The 23,830-nt window shown below is 56.7% G+C and overlaps 1 protein-coding gene and 1 long non-coding RNA gene across 6 annotated transcripts; both read right to left on the bottom strand.

The window, feature by feature from the left end:
* Positions 1-1,112: 1,112 nt before the first annotated feature.
* LOC141938743 (fas-binding factor 1 homolog) lies at positions 1,113-18,309 on the bottom strand. Of its 5 annotated transcripts, none has more exons than XM_074857711.1 (29): positions 18,191-18,309; positions 17,848-17,875; positions 17,125-17,169; positions 16,714-16,804; positions 16,215-16,275; positions 15,628-15,678; positions 15,401-15,488; positions 14,755-14,835; positions 13,925-14,038; positions 12,905-13,058; positions 12,546-12,682; positions 12,081-12,180; positions 11,565-11,957; positions 10,819-10,896; positions 10,563-10,657; positions 9,797-9,855; positions 8,802-8,936; positions 8,498-8,598; positions 7,884-8,090; positions 7,254-7,361; positions 6,831-6,970; positions 6,415-6,533; positions 6,161-6,283; positions 5,543-5,719; positions 5,215-5,352; positions 4,977-5,109; positions 4,528-4,637; positions 3,643-3,930; positions 1,113-1,438 (listed from the first exon to the last, which is right to left on the bottom strand). In XM_074857711.1, exons 1-28 carry the CDS (start codon positions 18,191-18,193, stop codon positions 3,847-3,849), a joined length of 3,153 nt encoding a protein of 1,050 aa, XP_074713812.1. In that variant the 5' UTR covers positions 18,194-18,309; the 3' UTR covers positions 1,113-1,438; positions 3,643-3,846. The 5 variants fall into 5 exon arrangements, with proteins under 5 accessions (XP_074713812.1, XP_074713813.1, XP_074713815.1 ...); XM_074857712.1 differs by having other exon boundaries at positions 3,710-3,930; XM_074857714.1 differs by having other exon boundaries at positions 9,797-9,846.
* Positions 18,305-19,865, bottom strand: LOC141938744 (uncharacterized). The gene is made up of 3 exons (XR_012627385.1): positions 19,720-19,865; positions 18,907-19,023; positions 18,305-18,422 (listed from the first exon to the last, which is right to left on the bottom strand). It is a non-coding gene; the product is annotated as an uncharacterized LOC141938744 (long non-coding RNA).
* Between the last annotated feature and the right edge of the window lie 3,965 nt (positions 19,866-23,830).

The raw sequence follows: 23,830 nt of genomic DNA, 5'->3' as shown, positions 1-23,830 counted from the left end.
TTCCAGCCACCTGGGGTGACATAGGGAACTATCACTTAAGGGTTAACAGGATAGCAATTATTTAGCTGAAACAAGGAATTTTAAGTCATTGTGCAAGGGGGTCTTGTTAAAGAGAAGTTCCTGATAAGAACAAAAACTTGCTTTCCTGCAATTGTTGCAAAGTACTGGATGACACCTTTGTGTTCAGTCTTCCCTGCACCAGATTCTCCACTGTTGAAAGAAAGCACAGACCAAAGAATTATCTGCCCACTTTTTGTAGGAGACGAAGTTCAAAGTCACAGATGTACTTATGTGATTAGGAAAGACTGATTTTCATGATCTGTCAAACAGAAAAATAACTGCAGGCAGAGAAGCTGTAGGGAAAAGTGCTGATTCTCAGGTAACCCGTGACCTAGTGTCTATCGAAGGGAAAGAAACAAAATCTCTGCAAGCAAAACTGAAAAGATGCATGGTCTTTTTCTCCTCTTTCCCTCCGTGTACTCCACTTTTTGTCTTCTCCACCTTTGCTCCACCCTGCACTCCCCTCTTTGCTTCTGTCTTTACTATTCTGTATCTTTATTACTATTTAATACAGGACAGGACTTGATTCAAACTAAAGCCAGGTATTTTGGTGAAAATATTTCTTCCAGCTCTGTTCTGAACCTACCTGCTGTTGCCTGAAGCCATGTGTTGGTGTGGGACTTCCCAGACCGTGTGTCCTATCCAACTGCAACTGCCCTCTGCAGCGGTTCCTGTTACGGTGCTTAGCTTAGTACTTAGACCAGAAATACACATCATGTGCAGTACAACAGCACAGCACTTCAAAAATAAAACTATTTCAGGAGACAGGGAAAACTGTCCAGAGCTGGTTTTGCATCACCTAGAGATAAAACAGGCACATCTAATTCCACAGTACAATAGTAGGGAGCCCAAGCAGATAATCTGCAACATGACACAGAACAAGGAACTGGGGTAGCACGCTGCAGGGGATGGCAAAGGCAGCTGAGCCCACGGCACGTGAGGAATGGCATTTGGCAGAAGCAGTGTTTCTAACACAGTTCTTTAATATGAGTCTGGTCAAAACAGAAAAGCATGAACTGATAGGCATTGTCAGAGATGGAGAAGATGTGCGGAGGGGCTTCCTGGCGCTTCTTGCCTCGGCAGCCAGCCACCACCTCCGGGTTGTACACCGGCAGCCACTCGTAGGGGTTGACAGTGACGCAGAAGAGACCCAAGTAGGTCTGCAGGAAAAAATCAGAAGAGTCACCGAAGTCCATCTCCTGGCAGCTGGATTTTCTCCTTTGCCACGAGAGGGAATAGATCATCCAGAGCTGTATTGGTCCTTGAGGTTGTAGAGGACAGCAGGTTCATGTAGGTGGGTCAGCACGGCCACATCCTCAATTCTGTCAAACTTAGGTGGGTTCATGGCATATACATCATCAGTTTTGGCAGCAACCGTCTATAATTCAGAAAGAAAGAGTTAATCTTGATTCAGCAACTCTCAATGCTCCTTTCATGTGTACACACAGAGACACAAACACAGAGAAGTCATAACATTTGTAAGGCTGCTCCAATTCGTATTTGTCTTTCCGATTAACTGTGCAAAACAAGATATGGCTGTTACAGAGCAGACACTGCTGCCAGCCAGGAACACCGGCAAATTTACAGGATGTCAAGGTACTGTCCTGGAATTGCTACAACCACACAGACAGGATTTGTGCTGGATTAGATCTTTCTACACATTAGGGCTGCTTATGAACTTCAGGCTGCTGCTGCTCATGGCTGTAATAGACAGGGGCACAAGTGCTGGCCAGTCAGCCTTTCAGACTCCGAGACTCACACTGCACAGTGCCGGAGAGACAGGACAGTCACAGCATAGGATTCATCCTGACTTGGAACAGATTTGTTCCACTGCTGCCTGTTGCTATTCCTTTTTAAACAAAGACTGCAGCGCTACCAAGCAGCACCGTCTACTGGGCTCACATCGGGGGTGACCATCCTGTCACAGCCCAGAGCCTGTGGGTAGGGGGGGGGGGTGCAGATGTGCAGGAAAACAAATGTACACAGATGGCAGCAGCTTATCTTGGCAACAATGAACCATGAAGGAGCTTGAAAATCCTGTTATGACTTCTCCCGATGGGCTTTTCCCATTGATTTCACTTTTTTATACCCCTCACGTACTTACTGTGAGCAACCACTCCAGCTGAGGACCAGCAAAGTAAAGCACATGCACCAGTCCTGCCCTACCCAGGGAACAGCCCAGCAGGGAATCTGCAGCAGATTTCCCACCACAGTGCTACAGCCTTGCAAAGCTCCAAGCATGGGGAACAGTGCCTGTGACAGGAGCCCTCCACCCCTCTGCAAGTCAGTCACAGCACGGCCACAAGCATGGCCAGGGGATCAGGAGCCACCAACAAGGGCTTTCTCCCTGGCAGGTTTTATAGGCTTGGCCCCTTCCCTATATTTGGAAGGAAGGGATCGACACCCCTACCTGCTCACCAACTCATGTTTGGTTTCTGCCATATACAGTACGTGTCCCAGCACAGCTTCAGCATCATCTGGGTTGGAAAAGCCCTTGAAGATCCTCCAGTCCAACCATGAACCTCACACTGTCCATCCCCAACGGTCCAGGGATGCTGCCCTGGGCAGCCCATTCCAATGCCCAACAACCCCTTCTGCAAAGAAATACTTCCTAAGAGCCAGTCTAACCCTGCCCTGGCGCAGCTTGAGGCCATTCCCTCTTGTCCTGGCGCTGGTTCCTTGGGTCAAGAGACTCATACCCCCTCTCTGCACCCTCCTGTCAGGGAGTTGTAGAGGGCCATGAGATCTCCCCTCAGCCTCCTCTTCTCCAGACTAAACAACCCCAGTTCCCTCAGCCGCTCCCCAACAGACCTGTGCTCCAGACCCTTCACCAGCTTCGTTGCCCTTCTCTGGACACACTCGAGTCATTCAATGGCCTTTTTGGAGTGAGGGGCCCAAAACCGAACCCAGTCATCGAGGGGCGGCCTCACCAGTGCTGAGTACAGGGGTGAGATCCCTTCCCTGTCCCTGCTGGCCACGCTATGGCTGATACAATCCAGGATGCCATTGGCCTGCTTGGCCACCTGGGCACGCTGCTGGCTCCTGTTCAGGCGGCTGGCAGTCAGCCCCCCCAGGTCCCTCTCTGACTAGCAAGAGAGATGGAGGCCAGACAAACTGTGGCTCTTGACACAGTCCACTTCACATCTGCTTGTAGCCGTGGTTAAGGATCACGCCAGGGGCTACAGGCACCACACCCATGGGAACAAGTACGAGGGTGTGAAGCTCGGGCAAGTGGGACTTTGAAGCGTGGTCAAGACAACCTGCACTAGTGATGAGAAATTCATACAGGATAGACTTTGATCTCCAAACCCTAGGAAACAAGTGGAACACCCTGCATCACAAAGAGAAGGTCTGGGATTGTGCTGAGGATGAAATATTGGACAACCTGGCACAATGAACAACCGATTAATTAACGTGGCAATGAAACTAACTTTTGAGTGTCCTGGAAGTGAACTACCCTCGTTATAATACTAAAAACCACACACACACACACACACAGAGGTTCAGAAGACGCTGCCCGGGTTGAGACCCTTTCCCTGAGCACACGCAGTAGTAGAAGCATGCAGTATGTTAATCACTAACCAATCCGTATCCAATAGGCGTATTTGGAAAAGCTTCTGATTTCTGTGTATAAAAGAAGCACAAAAACCTGCTGTTGGTGTCCTTGATTTGTGGAAAAGTCCCCCGAGCACCCAGGCCTCAATAAGTACAGTAACTCTGGTGAGCCTGTGAAGGGGGGTTTATTGAGCAGCCATCCCCTGGGCACAGCATGGGGACGCCACCCCTTCAGCCTGGCACAAAATGAGCATTGTAGGACGCTTTCTTCAGGGACTCCAGGAAGAGCTGCTCATTATCTAAGTAAGCGTGGTCCTGAAAAGAGAGGGATGGATGGAAGGGGTATCAGAGAGTGCCACAGAAGGGGGCTGACAGTCCCGGGAGTCACTCATGAGGGAGGGAAGCATTCCAAACCCTCCTTCCTGCAGTCAGCAGGGGGCAGCATCATCCGTGGTACCCCCTGGGTTGTGGGGGCTCCCCCTGCCCCAAGCCCACAACCTCACACTCTCAGCAAGACTCACAGCAGAAGCCTCAAAGAGCAGCCCCGCCTGGGGAAGGACCCAGCAGGGAATCGGGGGGCCGACGGGAGAGGATGGGGACATTGTGAAGCCAGAGGCCAGCAGAGCTGGCTTCTCCCAGCCAGGGACAGGGCGAGGACAAGGGCAACCCCACGGAGCTGAGGACGTTGTCCATGAGCCTGAGACCAGCTGCGAGGATCCACCCGTCCTTGTTTCTGCCATCACTCCTCTAGGTGCCCGGGGCTTCTACAAGCCCGCCCAGCCCCACAGCTCAGTAATGATCTGAGCCACAGCCTGGGCTGTCTCCTACCAGGCTCAGATCAGGCTTCACCCAGCCCTGCTCCCACCCAGCGGGTTTGAAGCCCCTTCCCGCCCCGGTCTCCCACCACCTCACCTGCAGGGCCCGGAACTTCAGCATCGCCAGCGTGGCACTGAGCTCGGCGGAGCTGGCCCTGGCCAGGAGTTCCTCGACACCTCCCGGGCTCCCGATGGCTGGTGGAAAGCCTGGAACAGAAGCCCGACTGTGTGGTGCTGCTGCCGTCAGAGGAACCGCAGACAGAGACGACACAGCATCCCTTTGGGTGCTGCCTGCGCGTCCCTGCAGCAGGGTCCTCCCCACGCTCCCAGGGGAAACGGGCTTTAACCCACCGGCCTCTCCCTTCCTGGCCCCTCTGCCCTCTCCTGGCACTGCCCTGGCTCAGAGCTTCGCTGAGCTCCTTCAGAGGACGAGGAGGCCAACTCCAACAGCCCCCAGGAACAGCCCAAGCCTCCCAAGAAGTGGAATACAAGTGCAGCTGCCCCCCAGCATGTCCCTCCCCACCAGCAGCAAGCACAAAGCCTTACACAGCATGCTGGAGAAGCCACTCTCAGGGGCACTGGAGTCCCGGCCTGCAGTCCGCAGCATCGTGCGGCTCTTGGACAGCTCCTGGCGCAGCTGTTCAAGCTGGCTCCTCTGCTGAGCCATGCTCAGCCGGTCCTGCCCCGTCCCGGGGAGAAAGGGAGAGAGAGAAGCTGTTGGCAAAGGTTCGGGCCCTTGGCAAGGCGGCCCCAGGCCCAGAAGGGAAGGCGAGGGGGTATTTGCCTGGTGCAGACGCTCTTCCTGCTGCCTGAGCTGCTCCAACTGCCGCTGCAGGGACTGCAGCCTCGACTGGTGCTGCGACTCGACCCTGCGTGCCTCCCGCAGGGCTCGCTGCCCTTCCTCGTACTTCTGGGAGGAGAGCTGCAAGGCAGAGTGGCTGGGGAGGCTGGGGACAGGGACCCTCGCTGCCCTGGGGCACGACTCCTTTGGGCATCCCCTCCTTCCCCTTCCAGGACAGGCTTTCTGTCCCTGCTTTGGCAGGGCTGTGAAAGCCCAGCTTTGCTGCCAGCCCGTGTGCAGCTGGGAACAGCAGCGCAGATGCTCCGCTTACCTTGGTCACGCTTTTCAGCTCCTCCTCCTGCTGCCGGACGCGCAGCGCAGCCTCATTCACCTCCTCCCTCTCCGCCTTCAGCTCCTGCCAGGCCTCATCCAGCAGCTCCTTCTCTCTTGCCAGCTGCTCCTCCTGGGCTCTCAGCGTGCGGACCCGCATCTTCACCTCTGCCCGCTCCTAGGATGGGCACAGGGGAAACCAGCGGATGACCTGCTCTGTCCTGGACGTTCTCTCGTGTCTTCCCAAGAGATGGCAAAGATCTGCCCCTGCTGAGCTTCTCGTGTGTGCCAGTCTGGGGTGCAGAGCAACACCACCAGCTACTCCAGCAGCACCCTCACCCCCCCAGCCTTGGGCTCTTCCTGGAACAGCCTGATTCTCACCACCCCGAGCCATGTCTCTGCCTCCAACAACTCCACGTCTCCCCTCTAGGCAGGACCCACCCGGCAGCCTGCCATGGGGGTGCTGGAGGCCATGGGCAGGGGCTCTGCTGCGGTACCTTGGCCAGGCTCCTGACGGGGCCCTCTCCCCAGCGCTCGCGCCGTGTCCCGCTCCTTGCTCAGCCCCGCTCACACTCACATGACGTGTGAAAAGCACCTGGAGATCTCCGCCCCACCTCACCTTCGCCCTCTCCAGCTCCGCTCGCTCCACGGAGAGCTGCTGGGTCACCACTCGCTGCTCCTCCTCCAGCGAGTGCTGCAGTGATTCTGCTCTGGAGCGCTCTGCCAATGCCCTCTGTCGCTCCTGGGTTCAGACACAGAGGAGACACAGATGTCATTCGCAGGCTCCAGGCCAGGGACCGCCAGTGGGCGAGACCTACGGCCCATCCCCAGACAGGAGGGCTGAGCCGGGCAGAGGACACAGGCTGGGCTCACCTGCTCCAGCAGCCGCGTCTGCTCCCCCAGCCTGGCCTCCAGTTTAGCCACCACCTCCTGGAATCGGCGCCGCTCCTCCTCCGCGTCCTTCTGCTGCTGCCACAGGCTGTCCTGGAGCACTGGGGAGAGGCAGCAGTGGGGCCATGAGCAGCATGCAGAGGGAAGCCCCGCTCTGCCACCCCAGATTCACAGAAAAACTGCACGCGTTTGTGCTCAGCACCTTCGGCACATCCGCCAGGACACCGTTGGGGAAAGGAAAGACCCCGAGATGCCCAGTGACCAAGGCAGGCAAAGCTCTGCCAGCCTTGGCTCCCAGCCTCTGGCTGACTCGGAGCCCCTTCTCCCCGTTTCCTGGGTGTCCCCAGCCCCGGCAGGGACCTCGCGGCCATTTCGGCGCAGACAAATGGCAGACGTACCCTCGAGCTGCTTCTCCTGCTTCTGCACCCCCATGGCCAGCTCCCGGGAGGTGCTGTGGTGCATGGCCTCCACCCTGTGCAAGACGTCACACAGGTCACTGAAGAACTTCTCCATCTGCTCGATGACGCTGTTCAGAGTCCTGCAGAGGGCAGCGAGAGGAAGGTCACCCCGGGGGGACACACTTCATCTCCCTGCAATGGCCAGAGGGACGTGTGGTGGGCCAAAGGCCGGGCAGCCCTGCCCTGAACCTCTCTGGGGCAGAGCAGAGCAGTATTCCTGCATCAGCAGAGCTCAGCGTCCCTGGAGGCAGGGGCTGGGAGAGGGGACGGCCTCTGGTGCCACGGTCTGAGGCCGCTTCCCTGGAGGACAGGGAACACCGTGGCCAGGGACCAACGCGGGGACGCGACGCCGGCTATCGGTACCTGCCGTGCGAAGTGGCGCTGGTCACCGCGTCGAGCTCCTGGTCCTTCATCTGCTTTAGCCGCTGGAGCTGCTCGTCATGGTCTCTGCGCAGCTCCTGCACAGACAGCCTGCAGGACACGGGCAAGGAGCCCACCACGGGCTGTTACAAACCAGGGCTCCCCGCGATGGGCAGCGGGGAAGAGGCTTGCTCAAGGGCCTGGGAACCAGGTCCCAGGAGCTGAGCTGGCACGGGGCTCTGTCCCAGGGCATCCACTGACAGGCACCGCATTAGGCATGGACCACAGCTGGGGGGGATGGGCTTCTCCACCAAAAACGGATTTCCAATTGACCCCCACTCTGTGGACATTACTGACTCACTGACCTGGACAAAAGGGGTTTGAGGGAGATAAAACACTGGGCTCAGCACCTTGCAAAATACAGTGCATTCACTTGGAAAGGACGTCTCCAGCCACATCTCCCTCTGTCTGGCTACAAAGCAAATCCCCATTCTAAACGCCGCCCAACTGCCCACAGCCCAGCGCTTCTGGAGTCTCCCTTCTCCTGGCACCGTGTCTCCAAACCACTCCCCAATTCCTCTGCCACAACCAGCAGCACTGGCCCCACTCGTGCGCCGCTCGTGCCGCTCTCACCTCTGCAGCTCTCGCAGCCGCTCCAGCTCCAGTGCGCTCCGCTGCTCCTGCGTGGCCAGGTGCTGCTGGTGCTGTGCCAGCAGCTCTGCCCGTGCCTGCTCCGCCTCCTGCCTCTGCCCCAGGAGCTGAGCTGCCAGCTGCTCCTTCTCCTGCCGCAGCCTCTGCTCCTGCTGCCTGCAGGTCTCCTCCAGCACCTTCACCTGGCTCCTGCCCGCAGAGGTCACGGCCAGGAAGAAGTGTTACTTCCAGGGCAGTAGCCGGCCCTCTCCACCCACAGCGCACACGGGGATTTCGGAGCAGAGCGGCGGTGCTGGGGGCGCGGGGAAACACGCGACTCTGCACAGCCTGAGCCCTGGCTGGGGACGTGCTGGCCCTGGGACCGGCTCCTCCTCCTTCTGCCCCACGGGACGGTGTTGGTGAGAGCGGACCCCCCTTGGCTCACCTGTGGGGCTCCTCTCTGCCCCCACCAGCTCCACACCCACACGGCTCTAGGCCTGCCCGTCCCCGGCACGGATCTGGGCAGCACCCCAGCGCTCCCCGCCCTGGGCAGAGGGACAGGGCTGTAGGCAAGGCCCTGGCAGACGAGGGGAGCATGTGCTCTCGCCTGTGGGTACCTGTGGGTGCTCTGGAGGAGATCCAGGTCCTCCTGGTGCCGCTGCTGGAGGCTCTCCAGAAAGACTCTGTCTTGTGCCCGCGCCAGCTCCAGCGTCTGCACCTGCCGGGCACCCGGGGAGAAGCTCCTTGTGCCGCCCAGGGGACAGAGCTCCCACAGCAGCACTTGCTGGCCGCAGCCTTCTCTGGACAGGCAGCTTCCTCCTCTCTGCCCCGGCCCCCCCGATGCCATTGGGAGCAGGTGTGGCCCCTGCTCCTGCCCCTGCCTCACCCCTGCTCCCCCGTCCAGCCGGCGATGGAGCTCACCTGGCTCTCCAGCTCTGCCACACGGGCCTGGGCACGGAGCAGCGCTGCCTGAGAGCCCGTCGTATCCTCGTGGGGCTGGGCAGCGGGAGCCCCCAGCCTCCTCTCATGCAGCACGTCCAGGCCTGGGGACTCTGCCTACAGGGACAGAGAGACAAGACCCTTCAGCATCGGGGGCTTTCTGGTGGGGCCATCTGCCCCCAAAGGCAGGCACGTGCCTCGCCCGCAGCTGTGCCCTGGCTGTGCTAACCTGCGCAGACACAGGGACGCTCTCGGGGAGGTAAAGCCCTGGGGAGAGCATCTCCTCCCAGCCCGGGAATGGCAACCTAGCCCCAGCCTCCTGCAGTCCCTCCTCCACCCATCTCCAGCCCAACCCTGCTGCTGCCCAGGTGACACTCGGCAGCCCCTACCCCAGACACAAGCGTGCTGGGCTCTTCCTTCTCTGGGGACAGACTCAAGGATAAGGCCTTGCGAGGCCTCTGGGAGACAGCGTGTGTCCTTCCACCAGGGCCGGGCCGAGAGGCCCAGCTCCATCAGAAATGGAGGCTTTGAAGACCAAGCAAGATCTCCCTCCCTGTCACAGGCTACAATTCCCCTTCAGTTCTCCAAAAACAAGTTCAGAGCATCTTCACCACCGTGCTGGGGAAAACCAGCTGAAGAAAAAGCCCTTCGTCAGCTGGAGCCTCTGATGTCTCATTAATAGGAGACAGAGATGCCTGGGGAACTCTGTCAACACTGCTCAGGCAATGCAGGGCTCTCAATGCACACGATTTACAAAGCAGCCACAGCACACACACTTTGGCCTGACAAATACAACTCATGGCACCTCAGGGCTCTCCAAAGCCTTTGCCTCCATGAACGCAGGCTCCCAGGGCTGCAAAGCAGGGCACAGCCATCCTCCTGCCCAGGGAGCACGGGCAGAGCTGGGTGACGGTGAGTTGTCAGGGGAGGGCTCACGATCACCACCCCCTCTCAGGGGCCAGGCCCAGCAGACCTACCTGAGCCAGCAGCGCAGGGCACTGCGTCTCCTGCTCTCCCGGTAACAAGGCTGTGGGGACTGAAAAGTCAACAAGTCTGGGATTCAGACAGGCCAAGGGGAACCATTCCCTCCCAGGAGGACAAGGGCCTGGGTCTCCTCGGCAGAGCGGGAAGGGTCCTGCCCCGCTCTGGCAGCTGGGGATGGGGACGCAGGCTCAGACAGGCTTGTCCAGACCCGCACCCCTACCCCACCCCACGCACAGTGGCGAGGACTCTGCTCTGCAGAGTAAGTCTGGGGGCAAAGCACAGCTCCTCCTCCATCTCCCTCAACTAGGGAGGAGGCTGGGTCCCCTCAGCCACTTGCAGTGGCCTCTGAAGTGGTGCTCAGCCTCAGCCGAGGGCAGGAGGGGGTCTGCCAGCACACAGCGCTAGTGGGATGAGTGTTGGGGCAGCAGGAGGGAGGAAGGAGAAAAAAGGGACAGCACGAACGTAGGTCCACCCATTGCTCAGAGAGAGCAAGTCCCCGGCAGCCCTCTCAAACCCCACAGGCAGCACTGCGGAGCTCAGTGCACCCCAGCACCGTGTCCCCACCGCGCCACGACATGGGCATGGTGGGATCCTGCAGCCTGGCAGCCCCCTCCAGCAACAGCTGGGCAAAGCCCGGGCAGCGTTCACACGGACAAGGGCAATGCTGTGGCTCCTGCCTTTTTTTGGTTGGTTGTTTTTGCAGGGCCGGGACCCTCTCTGCCTCCTGCTGCCCAAACCGTACAACCACACGAAACGCACCCGGGGCGCTGGCATCTCTGGAGGGTTCTCCCTGCGCGGCCTCCGATGGGGGAGCTGAGGCTTGTTCCGTGGTGCTGAGCCAGGGGAGCGGTGACCTGCGTGGGCACAGAGACACGAGTGATGCACAGCAGTGCCACAGCTCAGGGAGAGGCACGCAGACATTCTCCTGCTCAGCATTTCGGGGAGTTTAAAGCTTGGCCGTCCCACTGTGACACCCCTCCTGTGGGGCACGCCTGAAAGGCAAAGGCGGCCTTACCCGGAGCCATCTCTGCTCGTTGCCTCGTCCTGCACAGCGGCTGCCTGCGGCCGTGCTCCTGGGGAGGCTGCTGGCCGGCTGCAAGCAAAAAGCATCTGATGTGGGAGAGCCCAGGAGGCGAGGAAAGACAAGATCCTCTCCCCCAACACCAGTTCCTGCCTCGCAGGGGAAAGCCTCTGTCCCACTCAGCTATGGCAGGATTCAGCCTTTGGGCTGCAGGGGCAGCAAAGACACCTCAAAACCTCCCTCACCGCTGGTCCTTGCTGCATCCAACCCCTTCCCCTGGGCAACACCAGCCCCAGCTAACACAGCCCTGCCCACGCCACAGGGCTCTCTGTCTGCAATTTGCTTCCCAGTCCCCTTCAGTGGCACGAGTCCGGACCTGGGTCCGTGTCAACTCAGCTGGAGGAGGTGCTTTGCCTCAACTAGGAGGAAGGAAGGGGAATGAAGGCAGGAACGAGGAGCACGGGGCGGGGAGCTGGTGGGGGTGTGCTGATCCAGGACAGCTCCGCGGGACCCACGGCACTGTGTGCCCTCTTGGCTACAACTGGCAGGAGAGCCCAGAGGTGGGAGGGGACTGCGGGCTGGATCACTGGGACGAAGCCCCGCATTATTACCCCAACCCAAGACAAGACAGTGCTTAAAATTCATTTCTCAGATCGGACCCCAGGGTTTCTGAGAGCTCCTCCTGGAGCAGCTACACGCGGAGCAGACGGGAGCGCTGCGGCCATCAACCATGCCTTTACCTGACAGGAGAGCAGGGTTGCAGCCCTTCAACTGGGGCCTCCGAGGGCTTGGCATTCCCCTCCTGGGCCTTCGCCTGGGCTTGGGCTTTTTTGCGTGATAAGGCAGCGCTCAGCCAGTCCTCCTCCTCCACCGAGTCATGTTTAGCTGCTGTCTCCTCTGCAGCCGGGAGCTGTCTGGCGGGGCTGGGCCGCCCAGCTGCGGCAGGGCTGGGGGAGCTCCCTGCAGGACTGGCCTTCGATGGAAATGACAGCTCCAAATCCATAAAATCGTCATCTTTCAGGCCCAGCCAGGCACCTCGATTCCTGCGGCCCCCCGTGGGCCTCTGGCTGGCTGATGGAGGAGCTATGGAGAGGGTCTCTGCTTGTCGATCAATGCTCGTCTTGGCTGAAAACCTGTTGTGAGGAGAAGCAGTCGCATCCCTGCCCGCGAGGGGACACCGGGGGGACCCTGCCCGCTCCGCTGCAGGGGCAGCGTGGTCGGTGGCTGGAGCTACAGACACACAGAGAGCACAATACCTCACAGGCTGCCTTCTCGCCGGCCGGCCCTTGGCTGTGGAGGCCACCGAGGGCTCGTATGCTCCAAAGACAAAATTCTCATGCCGACCCTCTTCCTTCTCTGTTCAGACAAGTGGCCTTGAGTCAGTGCCCAGAGGAGCAGCCCACTGCAAAGACTCCAGCCCTCCTCCTCCTCCCCCCCTGCAATTCCCACTGACGTTGCTGCCTCTGGGAAAACACCGCTGCAAACCTCTTGCCCAGAAACCGGCAAGCGAGGGGCCTCCCCAGGGTGGCTGCGAAAAACTTTTGTGGGGAATCAGCCCACGGCCAAACGGAACCGAGTTACAGCTCCTGCGCAAATGCTGCCAGGCTGCCGCGAGGGCAGAAAGGGCATTTCCCCTGCAAGGGCAGTAGAAATCAATCTCACTCGCCCAAGCCAACGCTGCCACCTCTGCAGCCCTCCCCAGTGTCCCTGGCTGTGCTCACCTGGCTGCTTTTGGTACTTCTTCTCCTGTGTGACCTCCCGGCGCTCTCCCAGGCCTGGCTCTTCCAGGATTCTGGCCACGGAGCCTCGTCCCAGTAACTCATCCAGCACGGCACGGGCTGGCCGGACCTTCTCTCTGCTGGGGACACAGCGGCAGATGGGTTTCTCCCAGAGGCAGGACTGGTCCTCCTCACACAGCCTTGCCAGCCTGCTCTGCCTCTTCTCTGCCACACAAGGCTGCTCCTGCCCCTTTCGGGGACCCACAGGCACAAGCTCAGCATCCCCCACCCACCATAGTGGCACCATCTCAAGACACAAGCCAGCCCCTCCTTTACTCCCGCCGCCCCTTCACTGCCCTTACTCTTCTGCCTTCTTGCCCTGCTTGCCATCTCTTCCTGGGCCACTGCCAAGGCCCAGTGCATCTAGCAGGTCATCGCCATCGTCTTCAAAGGTGATCTCCTTCCTCCTCTGCACTGGGGCCGCGGTGCGCAGGGGCGTCTGGGCTGCGGGTGGCTCTGGGGGTGGGATCACACATCGTAGGAGGTTTGAGCTGGGCTTGTCTCTTTCCCCCCCCACCCCCCAACAAGAGATCAGAGCAGCCCTGCCTGCTCTTCTCTCTCAGGACCGTTTACAGAGACACTTTTAAATAGCTCTTTTCAGTGACCAAATCTCACAGCAAGTGACAAAGTGGCAACGTGCTACTGCCTGGTCCATGGCCACTGATGGGACACTGCTGGGTGTCACTGACACTGGGGTTTCCAGCTCTGGCGGACACCAGCAGCTTCTTCAGCTTTGCAAGTTTCCACTCAGATAATTCCTCCCCACCTTCACCCAAAGTCTCTCTTCCACCAATGCACCTTAGTCCTTGCCCCAGCCCACCAGCTGCTACTCGTGTCCAGAGGGGATTTTTCAGGGTGAAAGGAGGTTTGAGGGGACTACCAGACCCATTGGCATCCCTCCTGCAGCAACAAGAGAGACGAGTGCCTGTAACACAGTCACAGTGCAGCTGGATCCCACCCAGAGGTGCAACTGTGCTTTGGGGTGGACCAGCGAGGCCCTCAGCCACCCAAATCCTGACCCAGAACACTGCTTCTCCTCTGGCAGCGTGCAGAACAGGCTGGGTGAGTCCAAGGGAAGATCTGAGACTCCATTCCCAGAAAGAAAAAGTCAGTTCTGTAACCTCTAGCACACTGCAAATATTGAGCACTCGGGGAGCTGTTACCAGCTGTAACCGTGCTACCAAGTTGCTCCCTAAAAGGCCGTACTGGTTAACAAGAGATGCCACTAGCTGGCTTTCATTTAACGTTTGGACATGACACAAACTCAGCCAGGCTGCTGATTCATTTAACACAAAGAGGATGCATCAAGCAATCCCACTTACCTTTCTCCTTGCTCTGTTTTTCCTCAGGGATGCTTTTAGTGCCTGTCGGGGATGGCTTCTTGGGTGCATCCTGCTCCTCATCAGACAAGAGCCCCGACAGAGGATCATCTAAATCTGGCAATTACGCCGTAGGGGCAGAAAATAAAACAATAAAAACAAACAAAACAACAAAACCAAGGTTATTGAGAACAACGCCTCTGTGCTAAGCCAAACACTGCTCCCCACCATGTGCACATGGGGACAGGAGATCATCTCTGCCCAAAGCCACGAACGCAGACTCCGCACAGACCCTGGACACCCATGAGTATCTCAAAACTGGGGTGCTTTAACGCTTGACCACTCTTTAGGCAATGACAAAGGGGAGGACAAAGCCCACCTAAATCATCTAAAGCCAATTAGTGACTGGAGCAGATGCTGACCTCGGTTAAAGTGCAGGCTCTGACAGCCAGATCTCAGCTGTGCCAGGAAACCAGCCCCCCTCTTTGGAAGGGGGACAGAATCCCCCCCTCCCCGATACAAGGGTCTCCAAGTGCTACAGACAGGCACTAAAAACCAAAGCACAGCTGAAAAAGCAAACGCCCTCAGGAATCCTCTCCCAGCCCCACCCTGAGGAGGGCTTCCAACACTGAGCAGTCTTTTTTTTTTTTTTTCCCCTTTGGTCACCTCTAAGGGATGAGCTTTGCACGGACATCGCAGGGGTGAAGGATGCTCTATGTCATTACCCAGCCAAGCCTTTGGGTGACAGAAGAGGCAAGCTACGGGCAAAGAGCAAGGACAGAGTCCTCAGCTGCCCCCACACATCCATGTGCTGAAGGGAAGCGACATCCTACCTTCCAAGTTGAATTTCCTGTACTGTCGGGAAGCAGCGAAGGATGACAGCAGCTTCTTCTCCATCGCAGGTCCAGACTCTCCTGCAAAGAGAGGCCACAGCTCTCACAGACAAGGTACTGTGGAGATGGCCCTTTCCCACCCCGGCTGAAGGTCACTTTTCTGGTGGCAGCCCCCTAAAAGCACATCCTGGGACACACAGTCAGTCCCCTCACGGCCCTGGGGGGTAGGAATCTCTCTCTTGAGGGGCCTCCTTGCAGGCAGAGAAGGAGAAAAGGGCTTGGGGAAGAGCAGGACAGGTTGCGGACAGGCACGTCTTAAATGCAACCGCCTGGCTCTCCTTCCACGCAGACCAGGCAGATCCCTGGTCTTTGACCTGCACCAGGCAACAGCCAAGTGGGTTTGGTGGGAGGCGGCAGCGTGGCTGTCATGGCTGCTGATGGCAGTGATGTTATCACAGCACGACAAGAGGCCGGGCCAGGGATCAACCAAGGGACAACACACAGCCAGAATGACACTCGGTGGCTGGCACAGCCCCAAAAAAGATTTTAGGGAACAAATCCACTTTTCATTCCCTATCGCGGAAGAAAACACGCCCTGCTCGTCTGGAACCAGGGTACGACAAGAGCAGCACAATCTCCTTTTCACCTTTCCCAGGGCCTTTCACGGTTGTCAGCCCTGGCCCAGAACCGGATCTCGACGCTCCCAGCAGATCAGCTTCCAGGTCGTCCAAGTCCTGGAAAGCAACAGGACGGCGACGGGAGCAGGGCGAGTGCTACTCCTGCCTCAGCGCTGCTTCTCCCTTCGGAAGTTGGTGCTGGAGGCCACGGCTGCAGCCCACGCGGGGCTCAGGCGAAGGGTATTTCTGCACTGACCTTCAGGCTCTGCAACAGAGCTTGGGGCTCTCTGCCGGAGGCGCTGGAGCCCTGCGTGCCAAGGAGGGCAGAGATCAGAGACAAGCAGACTTTGGAAACTCCTCACCCCTCACTTCCATGCTCCAGCCCCCGCTTTTCCTCATTGTTTGGAATGGGAGAACACACGCCCAGCTCCTCCTGGGGTGCCCCTCACTGGAAACTCCCCGTGCCTTGATTCCTTTGCTGACATCCTACTGCCTCTGGGAGAAGTGTCAGCAACACCCAGGCCGGTGCTTTGGGTCAGGGTCCTTCCTGCGGCGCTTCCTCCCAAGAGCACCCAGCAGGGCTGGGCTGCAGCACGACGTGCCCCCCTGGCTTTGCTCCAGCTCACCCACGGCACCCGCAAGCCCTTCTCCCACCAGCCACCCGCTCCCCTGGCCCAGTTCCCCTGTAGTCACGCCAGAGAGGGGTCACCTCTTCAGCCAGACCTCACGGTTTCCCCCGATATCCCACTGCTGACTTGCCTGGGGTGACACCAGGGGCAAGCCTGGCCCAGCTCAGTCCCAGCCCTCGCGGTACCCAGGCTCTCTCCCAAAATGCAGGCTCACCTCTGCAGCTTCCACGTCCTCTGCAGGCAATCTACTGAAGAAATCCTCCGCTACGTGGCACCTGCGACACAAGCCCGGGGGTCAGCAGCAGCACCCGTGAGCTCGGCAAGGGCGCGTTAGGGACAGCCAGGCCAGGTGGCGGCAGGCGGAGGGGACCGCACGGGCACACCACGGCAGCCGCGTTGTGCAACAGAAAAGGAGGTGCAAATAGCGCCCGCATAAAAGATGGGAGTGCTGGGACTGCTGTAGTTAAGCGAGCAACTCTCCTAAGGCAGACGTACCAGGAGATGTACCGGGCTGGGCGCACCCAGCTCTCGCTGGAAAGCTTCAGGCTCTGGGCTCCCAGTTCCCAAAGGCATTGCCGGTAACTCGCCTTCCCGGGCAATCGCTCTCGGGGCAGGGAGCGAGGGGGACAAGACGAGGACGGGGCAGGTCACAAGGACCTGGGGAGCACAGAGGGATCTCCAAGAGCGAGAGGCTCTGTCTCAAAGGCACTCACTTCTGGCTGGCCGGCGAGCTGGTGCCCCGGACTCTCCCACTGCTGCCCCTGGCCAGCTGCGAAGTCCTCACAGAATTCACGGGGCTTTCGTCTGGAAACAAGACAGGGAGACGTGAGGATGACGGACACAGGCATATTCCTGACCCGGGCACCCCAGAGGGGGATTTGTTGTCTCCCCACGGGCCACAGATGCTTTTAATCAGAGATGAACTTCACTCGGCCTCCCCAAGCTGACGTCCAGCCTCTTCGACAGCCTCTGACTCTGGGAAACCCTGCTTGCTGCTTCCTCCCCCCTCACCGCTGGAGCCCCCTCAGAGACCACTGGCTCTTTCACCAGCACCTCCCGCTCCCAGCAGGGGACTAAGAGCACAAGGATGCTGCCCTTTCAGCTGCAAAGAAGGTTCCTTTTACCGTCCTCGAATCCCAGAAGGTCGCCAAGCAGGTCATCCAAAGAGTCTGAAACCAGACACATTAAAGGCGTTGAGGCAGGGGAGCTCACCACGCAGGTGCAAACAAGCTCCCAGTTTCAGTATGCCTTGCTCTTTTGAAACCCCCCAAGCATACAGGTTTGGGCTCAAGCACCATCAGCATAAGGCCTTCCTAGAGAGAACTGCCAAGACTTGACCCAGTATTTTGTGGATAAAAGATTTCACTTCACTTAGCCAGAAAGGAGATCTCTCTATCAAGGAGCCAGCAGCTTCCTATTCAGTCTCTGGCCACAAGCAGCCCTTCCTCTGGGAGCTCTCGCCCCACAGTGGCTCAGAGGCCCTGGGCAACCCCAAAAGTGCTGCTTCAGTGTCCAGGGCTGCAAGAGCCCCCCAAACAAGCACCTGGGCGTCAGGTGAGGCAGAGAACTGAACTAACCACATCTATTCTGCCCTGGACTGGGGAAAGCCCGCAGGAAAGGGCTGTAGGAGCCCGATAAGCAAAGCCCCTCGCTGGCAGAGGCAGGTGAATGTCTCTGCTTCAGGAATGAGACGACGCCTCAGCTGCAGCTCTCGGCCAAGGCCCAGGAAACATCGTCGCAGCCAGGACCCCCACCTGATCCCGCTGCCCCACCTCGCCTCCGGCCCCGCGTTCCCGCAGAACAAAGCACCTACGGACAGCGAAGGGAACGCGCTCCAGGCTACGTACCGCTTAAACTTCTCGGGGGTTTTGTAGCCTACGGAGAGAGGCAAATTCCCTCATGAGAAAAGGGCGCGGGGCTGGCCGGGTCGTGCTCCAACCCCGCCGGAGCCAGGGGCAGGGTTCTCCAGAGCACCCCACAAGCAACAGCGAAGCCCCCCCGCCTCCCTCCCGGCCCCGCTGGTCGGGAAACGGCCCCTGAACCGCCGGAACCCCGAGAGATTCCCAACTGCAGCGGCAGCGGCGAGCACAGCCCCTCCCGCCCCCCGCGGGGTCCCTCCTGCCCCCCACAGAGGGGCCGGAGCAGCAAAGCCGCATTGCCCGGGCCCGCCTCAGCACCCCCCGCACTCACCATCGCGGCGCGCCGGCCTTCCCCTGCTCTCCCGCCGCCTTCCCGGCTCCTCCCGCTCTCCGCCGCTCCCTGCAGGGACACAAGGGTCTCCTCAGCGGCCGGCCCGGCCCGCGGCACCCCCCGTTACCTCTGGCCCACGCGATCTCCTGCTCCTGCCGGGGCCCCTCTCGGCCCGCCCGGCCGGCTCCGCGCTGCTCCGCCTCGCCCGGCTGCTCGGAACAAGGCTCCGGCGCTGCAAAAGAGCCCCGCAGGTAGCGAGTCTCGCCCGCCGCCGCCGCCCCGGGGAGCCCCCACCTCTCCGCCGCCGGGCGCCCAACGGCCCAACCGCCGCCTCTCCGCACCCGCTGCGCGGCGCGCGCTGCCCGCCCGCCCGCGCGCGGCTCTTCAAGAGACAGACACCACCCCACACACACAGCCGCGGGCTGAGGAGGCGGCGGGGGGCAGCGCCTCGGGAAGAGCTGCAGCCCCGGGGGGGGCAGGACAGGGGCTGGAGAAGCTCCTGGGGAGCGGCTGCTGCGGGAGGGAGTATACAGTATTCAGGAAGGCATTTGGGTGGGCACTGCCCACACAGACCCTACTCTTAGATAGGTCTTCATGCTTTCCAAAGTTGTTAAAGATGAAAACACTCTTTTCCTAAGAACTGTATCATTGACTTGTTTAGCAAGACCCTTCTCTCGAATTGGACTCGATGCAAACACAAGAATGTTATTACAAACCTTTGTTTAAATCCCCGTACAGTATCTTGTTAGGAAATCCTTTCCTGCAGACTCCAATGCCTTCCAGAACACCGTTACATCTCAGCTGGTGCAGAACAAGCTTGTGATCCATCAGGCCTATTACAGAGCAACATGGGGATATACTGATTTTTCTAGCACTGGACAATTGGTCTTTCTGCCAACTTCTAATCTATGTTTTATGAACGACCTGGGGTCTTTGTTTCACTGGGAATGATACAACACACAACATGAGGATGAGTTGTTCGCAAGTTGGACATCAGCTTATTTAGATTTTCCTGGAAAAAAGAGATCATTTGCAATCGCTCTATTACTTCAAGACATAATGCAAATACTTTCAATATGATTTGGCTCTGATTAAAAATAAAAATTCAGAAGTTTTTCCTTACTGTTCTAGTGAATATTCTACAGTCCTGTATAGGCATCAGCAAAGTAAATAGCTACTAACAATGGATACAACTGATAAACTTTACTCCTGTCTTAAAATGAAACTGTGTCCTTAGTGGTTAGCAGCTAATCATAAGAGCTATGAGGCACATCACCACCCACAAGAAGAGTTTTTCATAGACTGACTTGGAAATGGCGTTCGCTGCCTGGGGCACCTGCAGGGAGATGGTTCACAGAGCTGGGTCAGGGCACATCACCAGAATAAAACACCCCTCCACCATGTACAGATGCTGTCAGCCCACGAAATGCACTAACAGGCCTGAATGGTCCTGACTCTCCTCAGCTGAGACCTGCACCCACTCCTGTCCCTTAGGGAGAGGAGGGTCCCTGCTGCTCCCTAACGCTCACCTGATCCACTGCTTGGCCCTTCATGACATATTCATTTCCCACTTTCACCCGGGGATAGCACAAAGCTTTCAGCAAGTCTGCTGAGTTCAGGCCCATCAGGTACGCTGCTTTGTCAGCCTCTGTAAAACAAACCAAAAAAAAGCTGAAAGACTTTCTTCTTAGCTGGGACAGACAGAATGTGTTGGAGCCAGCCAGAGCTCACTCTGAAACCTGGCAAACTGTTTGGCTTTACACTGTGCACAAAAGCTTGAAAAATGTTATTTACTCTTCCAAACAGCCTTGTGGGGCTGGTCCTCATGATTGGAGTGGCTACAGCAGCCCCAGCAGGTATGGTAAAACCAGTGAGTGCATTGGTGATGGGACAACAGAGTGTTTTTCCCTTCGAGCCACTTCTCCACAATGTCACACAAGCAGAACAATTCTCAGTGTGTTACCAGAAACTGGTGAACACTGCAGTAACGTGTCCCAGAGACAAGGTCCTTCAGCAGAGCCATCAGGAAAAAAAGGGATGCAGAAAGTGACTCGACAGAAGGTGGTAAGTTGAAGGTTGAAGCTCATTTTTATGTTCATCAAGGAACAACTGCTCCTTTCCTGGAAGACTCCTTGTATTTCTCGTGAAAAATGGTATGGAAACAGTGGGAAATACGTCTCTCCGAGTCATTAAGGTATTACCTTCCATGCCGTCTGGTTCTGCCCAAACTTCATGTTCCCATAGTGCAGGATTGCCCCTGTCAGGTTGGAAATCCCCATTCTCTCACTGGGGCTGAAGCCCAAAATGTCAACGGCTGCCTGCACAGCGGATAGATCAGCTGATTGTAACAGTGGTGATGGCGGAAGTCTCTCCTTGCAGAATGTACTCACGTCTGCGGCAACAAGTTCCTCCTGGTCATCAATGCTGGCCACAGAAATCTCCCTTTGGCTGATGAAGAGGCGGTTGTACAGGTTGGTTGTGATGAGGAGCATCTCTGAAAGGCAAACGAAGGAGCGAGAGCCAGATGCTGGCAGTGAAAATGGAACAACAGCTCAGCAAGGTTTCCCAGGCTCTTTTTCCTTTTGCATCCCCAAAAAGACAGAGTAAAGCCATTCATCTGCCTTCCACTGGGTGAGCAGAAGGTCCCGGCCAGGTTCTCAGTCCTACCAGTTTAATATGCTGTGAACTGGGAGCTGAACATTCAGAACTGGCAGACAAGGAACAAGTGCATCCAAAGAAACAGCTTTTACAAAAGATACTTTTAGGTAAGACTCATACATGACATATACTAAAATCCATCCTGAATGCCCTTCACACCCACTGGAGTTGTGTGCTGGTGCACAGAAGTAATACAAACACGTGTGTTTACCTCCATCTAATTAAGGCCAAAATTCACAGAACTCCTTTTCAGTCCTGAATCCTATGGCAGAGTAAGAGAAGTGAAGGTGTAGCCTCCAGAGTAAGAAACTGCCCGATCCAATGTCGGGGGAGGTTTCGATACGATCCCAAGACCGACATTAAGACACAAATGAGGTCAAATGCCGTATACCCAAACCAGGTTTTTATTATTAAAAAAAAGTGAAGAGGGTAGCAATAGGACAGAATGGAAGGAAAAGACAGAAATAAAGCAAGGATGTGGGATAGGGCTGCAAGAATAGTCACCACCATGGATCCAGCGACATCCCCTTGGTCCTCAGTCTTCAGTTCTTCGGTGGTGGGTGCACACAGAGCAAAGTTTCTGTTGCATTTTTAAGTTCATCGTATCCGCTGATTAGCATATCTGCCCAGCTTTAGGTTTTTTTTCTCTGGTCCCACAGGTTTTGTTGCATCTGGCTTATGGGCAGAAATGCTTGCCTCTTATCCGTTCATTAGCAATGCATGCATGGGGTCTGGCCTACAGAGTAGAGCCACAAGTGGCTACAGGATGGGGCCAGCTCAGTACACCTCTGCCCCTTTGAGGCAAGAAGTGGGGGGGTGCATCCTTCAATACGCTCCCGCTTCCCTGGGCCACACTCCCCAGACCAATTCACAGGCCGCAGCAGCTTGTTTTGGAGGTTTGCACAGACACAAGCAAGCTTTGAGACAGTCCTATGACATTTCAGTCTCTCACAGAAGCCATCTCCTTATTTTACTCTGGAACCATGATTCAGGCTCCGAGGTGAATGGTGTCTCCAAAGGGATGAGGATAAAACACACTCACACCAGTCTGCAGTTCTCCTGGTCACTATTCGACTTTTCTTGTCTGGGGGTCTTGTAAGTTACTGCAATCCATGCCACTGAGGGAATGTGCCCTGAAAGCAAGGCACAACACTGGTTCTGCCATCACCCAAGCTGCGCTCTACCCTTGGGCTGCAACTCCAGACCCCCTCCAGGACACAATGACCTCTGAGCATGGACATAACTATTTTAGTGCTACAGAAATGTCTGTGCTCAAATGCCTGCTTCTCCAGAGGTAATAGTGCTGGAAAAAGGCTGTGCAGACACCTTCAAGCAAACTGCCTGCAAGTCAGTTGGAGCTGGGAAGCAGTGTGCCCTATGCTCTTGCAGTTTGAACTCAGCAGCTGTGCGCATCACTGCCTTGGACCCTGGTGGTGCACTTCATCTACAGAAAAACATGTCCCAGGAGTGCCAAAGGCCATCCCTTTCTGATCTCTACATTCATTTCATCCCTGTTCCCTTTCACCTGCTGCCTCTCTTTGAAAGCAGCAGGTTTTCTCATGTCCTGACTAATGCACCGCCCTTGCTAAGGTCTTTGCTCCCAGGCAGGAGGCTTCTGCTGACTGGCTGCAACAGGGCTGGTGAAGGTCCAGTACACTTCCAGATTTCCTCCCTTTAGTACTGCCCTTTCCCATCCCACTCTGCCCAGTCTTCTCCAAGGTGCTTCTCAGAAATGGAGTTAGCCTGCTTCTGGCTCTCCCTCAGCTGAACGTCACTCTCCCTGTGGCAGATGCCTGGAAGGTGCAAAGCTAAGGTCCCAAGGAAGAATAGGATTGAAATTAAGGATATTAAACAGCTCGCCAAAGCCACCTCCACTTCCCAGACTCAGAAATCTCCATTGCATTTGTTCTTGCAGTGAGTTTGAGGACAGTTTTGCTGCTGCGGGAAGTCTGGAATATGGCATTTCAGAGGCAACCCGGTTAAGTGCTGTACACGGTTTTATGATAAAGAGATAATGATAAACTGGGGATTTTCAGAAGGGAATGCTGGTTAGAAACTCATAGTAAAATTAAGCCTCAGCCCAATGGCAGACATTCCTGTTCAAATTTTCTGTGTGGTAAGTTATTTGTGCAAGCTTCTTAACTCTGCATGTAGCACTGTACACTCACTGACTGAATGCTTTAGCCAATAAAAATACACTTATAGCAGATGTTAGCAGGTGGTCCCAAAACCTCAGGCACATTCTTGTAACCCAAAATACAAAAAACTTCAAGTCTGGGATAAAGGATGCACTTGCAAGAAGAAATAAAAAATGACACAAAGAACTAAGCCGGTTTCAGTAGGCACTGCAGACACAGAATGCCAGTTGGAAAAGTTAAGCAGATTGCCCCAGTTCACTTTCAAGCACACATGGGCACACCTTCAAGTAAAATTTCTTCAGAGGTCGGAAGTAAGTAATTTCTAGGTTGTTGTGGGTTGCACAGTAAATGCTGTTCTCAGAGCAAGACATGAAATACAGACCAGAGGCACTTCTAAAAGCCTGTCCAACCTGGGATGACTTGCAGAACACACCATCACCAGTTGAGAATGTGGGATGATCCTTCACACTGCTGCATGGGAGATCAACTTCCCCAGAGTGCTCACCACCTGGCAGCTTGCTTTATGATACTCCCAGAGGGACTTTTAAAAGGGCACTAGGAAATTTGAAAATCCAGATCATTCTTTCTATGTCTAAAGGGGAAGCAGGACTTAATTCTCACTTTAGAGGCATGGTAGCTGCAGGAACAGCTTCATCTGGGGCCACACCAAGAGTTGCATCCCAGCACTCCAGCACTCCCATAGCCTGGGACTTTACCACAACACTGGTGCTGCATACAGAAGGTGTTCCTGCTGAAACTCAGCTTGGGAACTCTGTATGGCTCAGGGCCTGGGAAACAGTAGGAGAAAGAGAAACCGAGTGCAAACATCCACTCTCCAAGCTTA

Source organism: Strix uralensis, unplaced genomic scaffold, assembly GCF_047716275.1.
Source record: "Strix uralensis isolate ZFMK-TIS-50842 unplaced genomic scaffold, bStrUra1 scaffold_280, whole genome shotgun sequence".
Taxonomy (NCBI): Eukaryota; Metazoa; Chordata; class Aves; order Strigiformes; family Strigidae; genus Strix; species Strix uralensis.
Note: the sequence above shows the minus strand (reverse complement) of the source record. Positions and strands in the feature narration are given on the sequence as shown.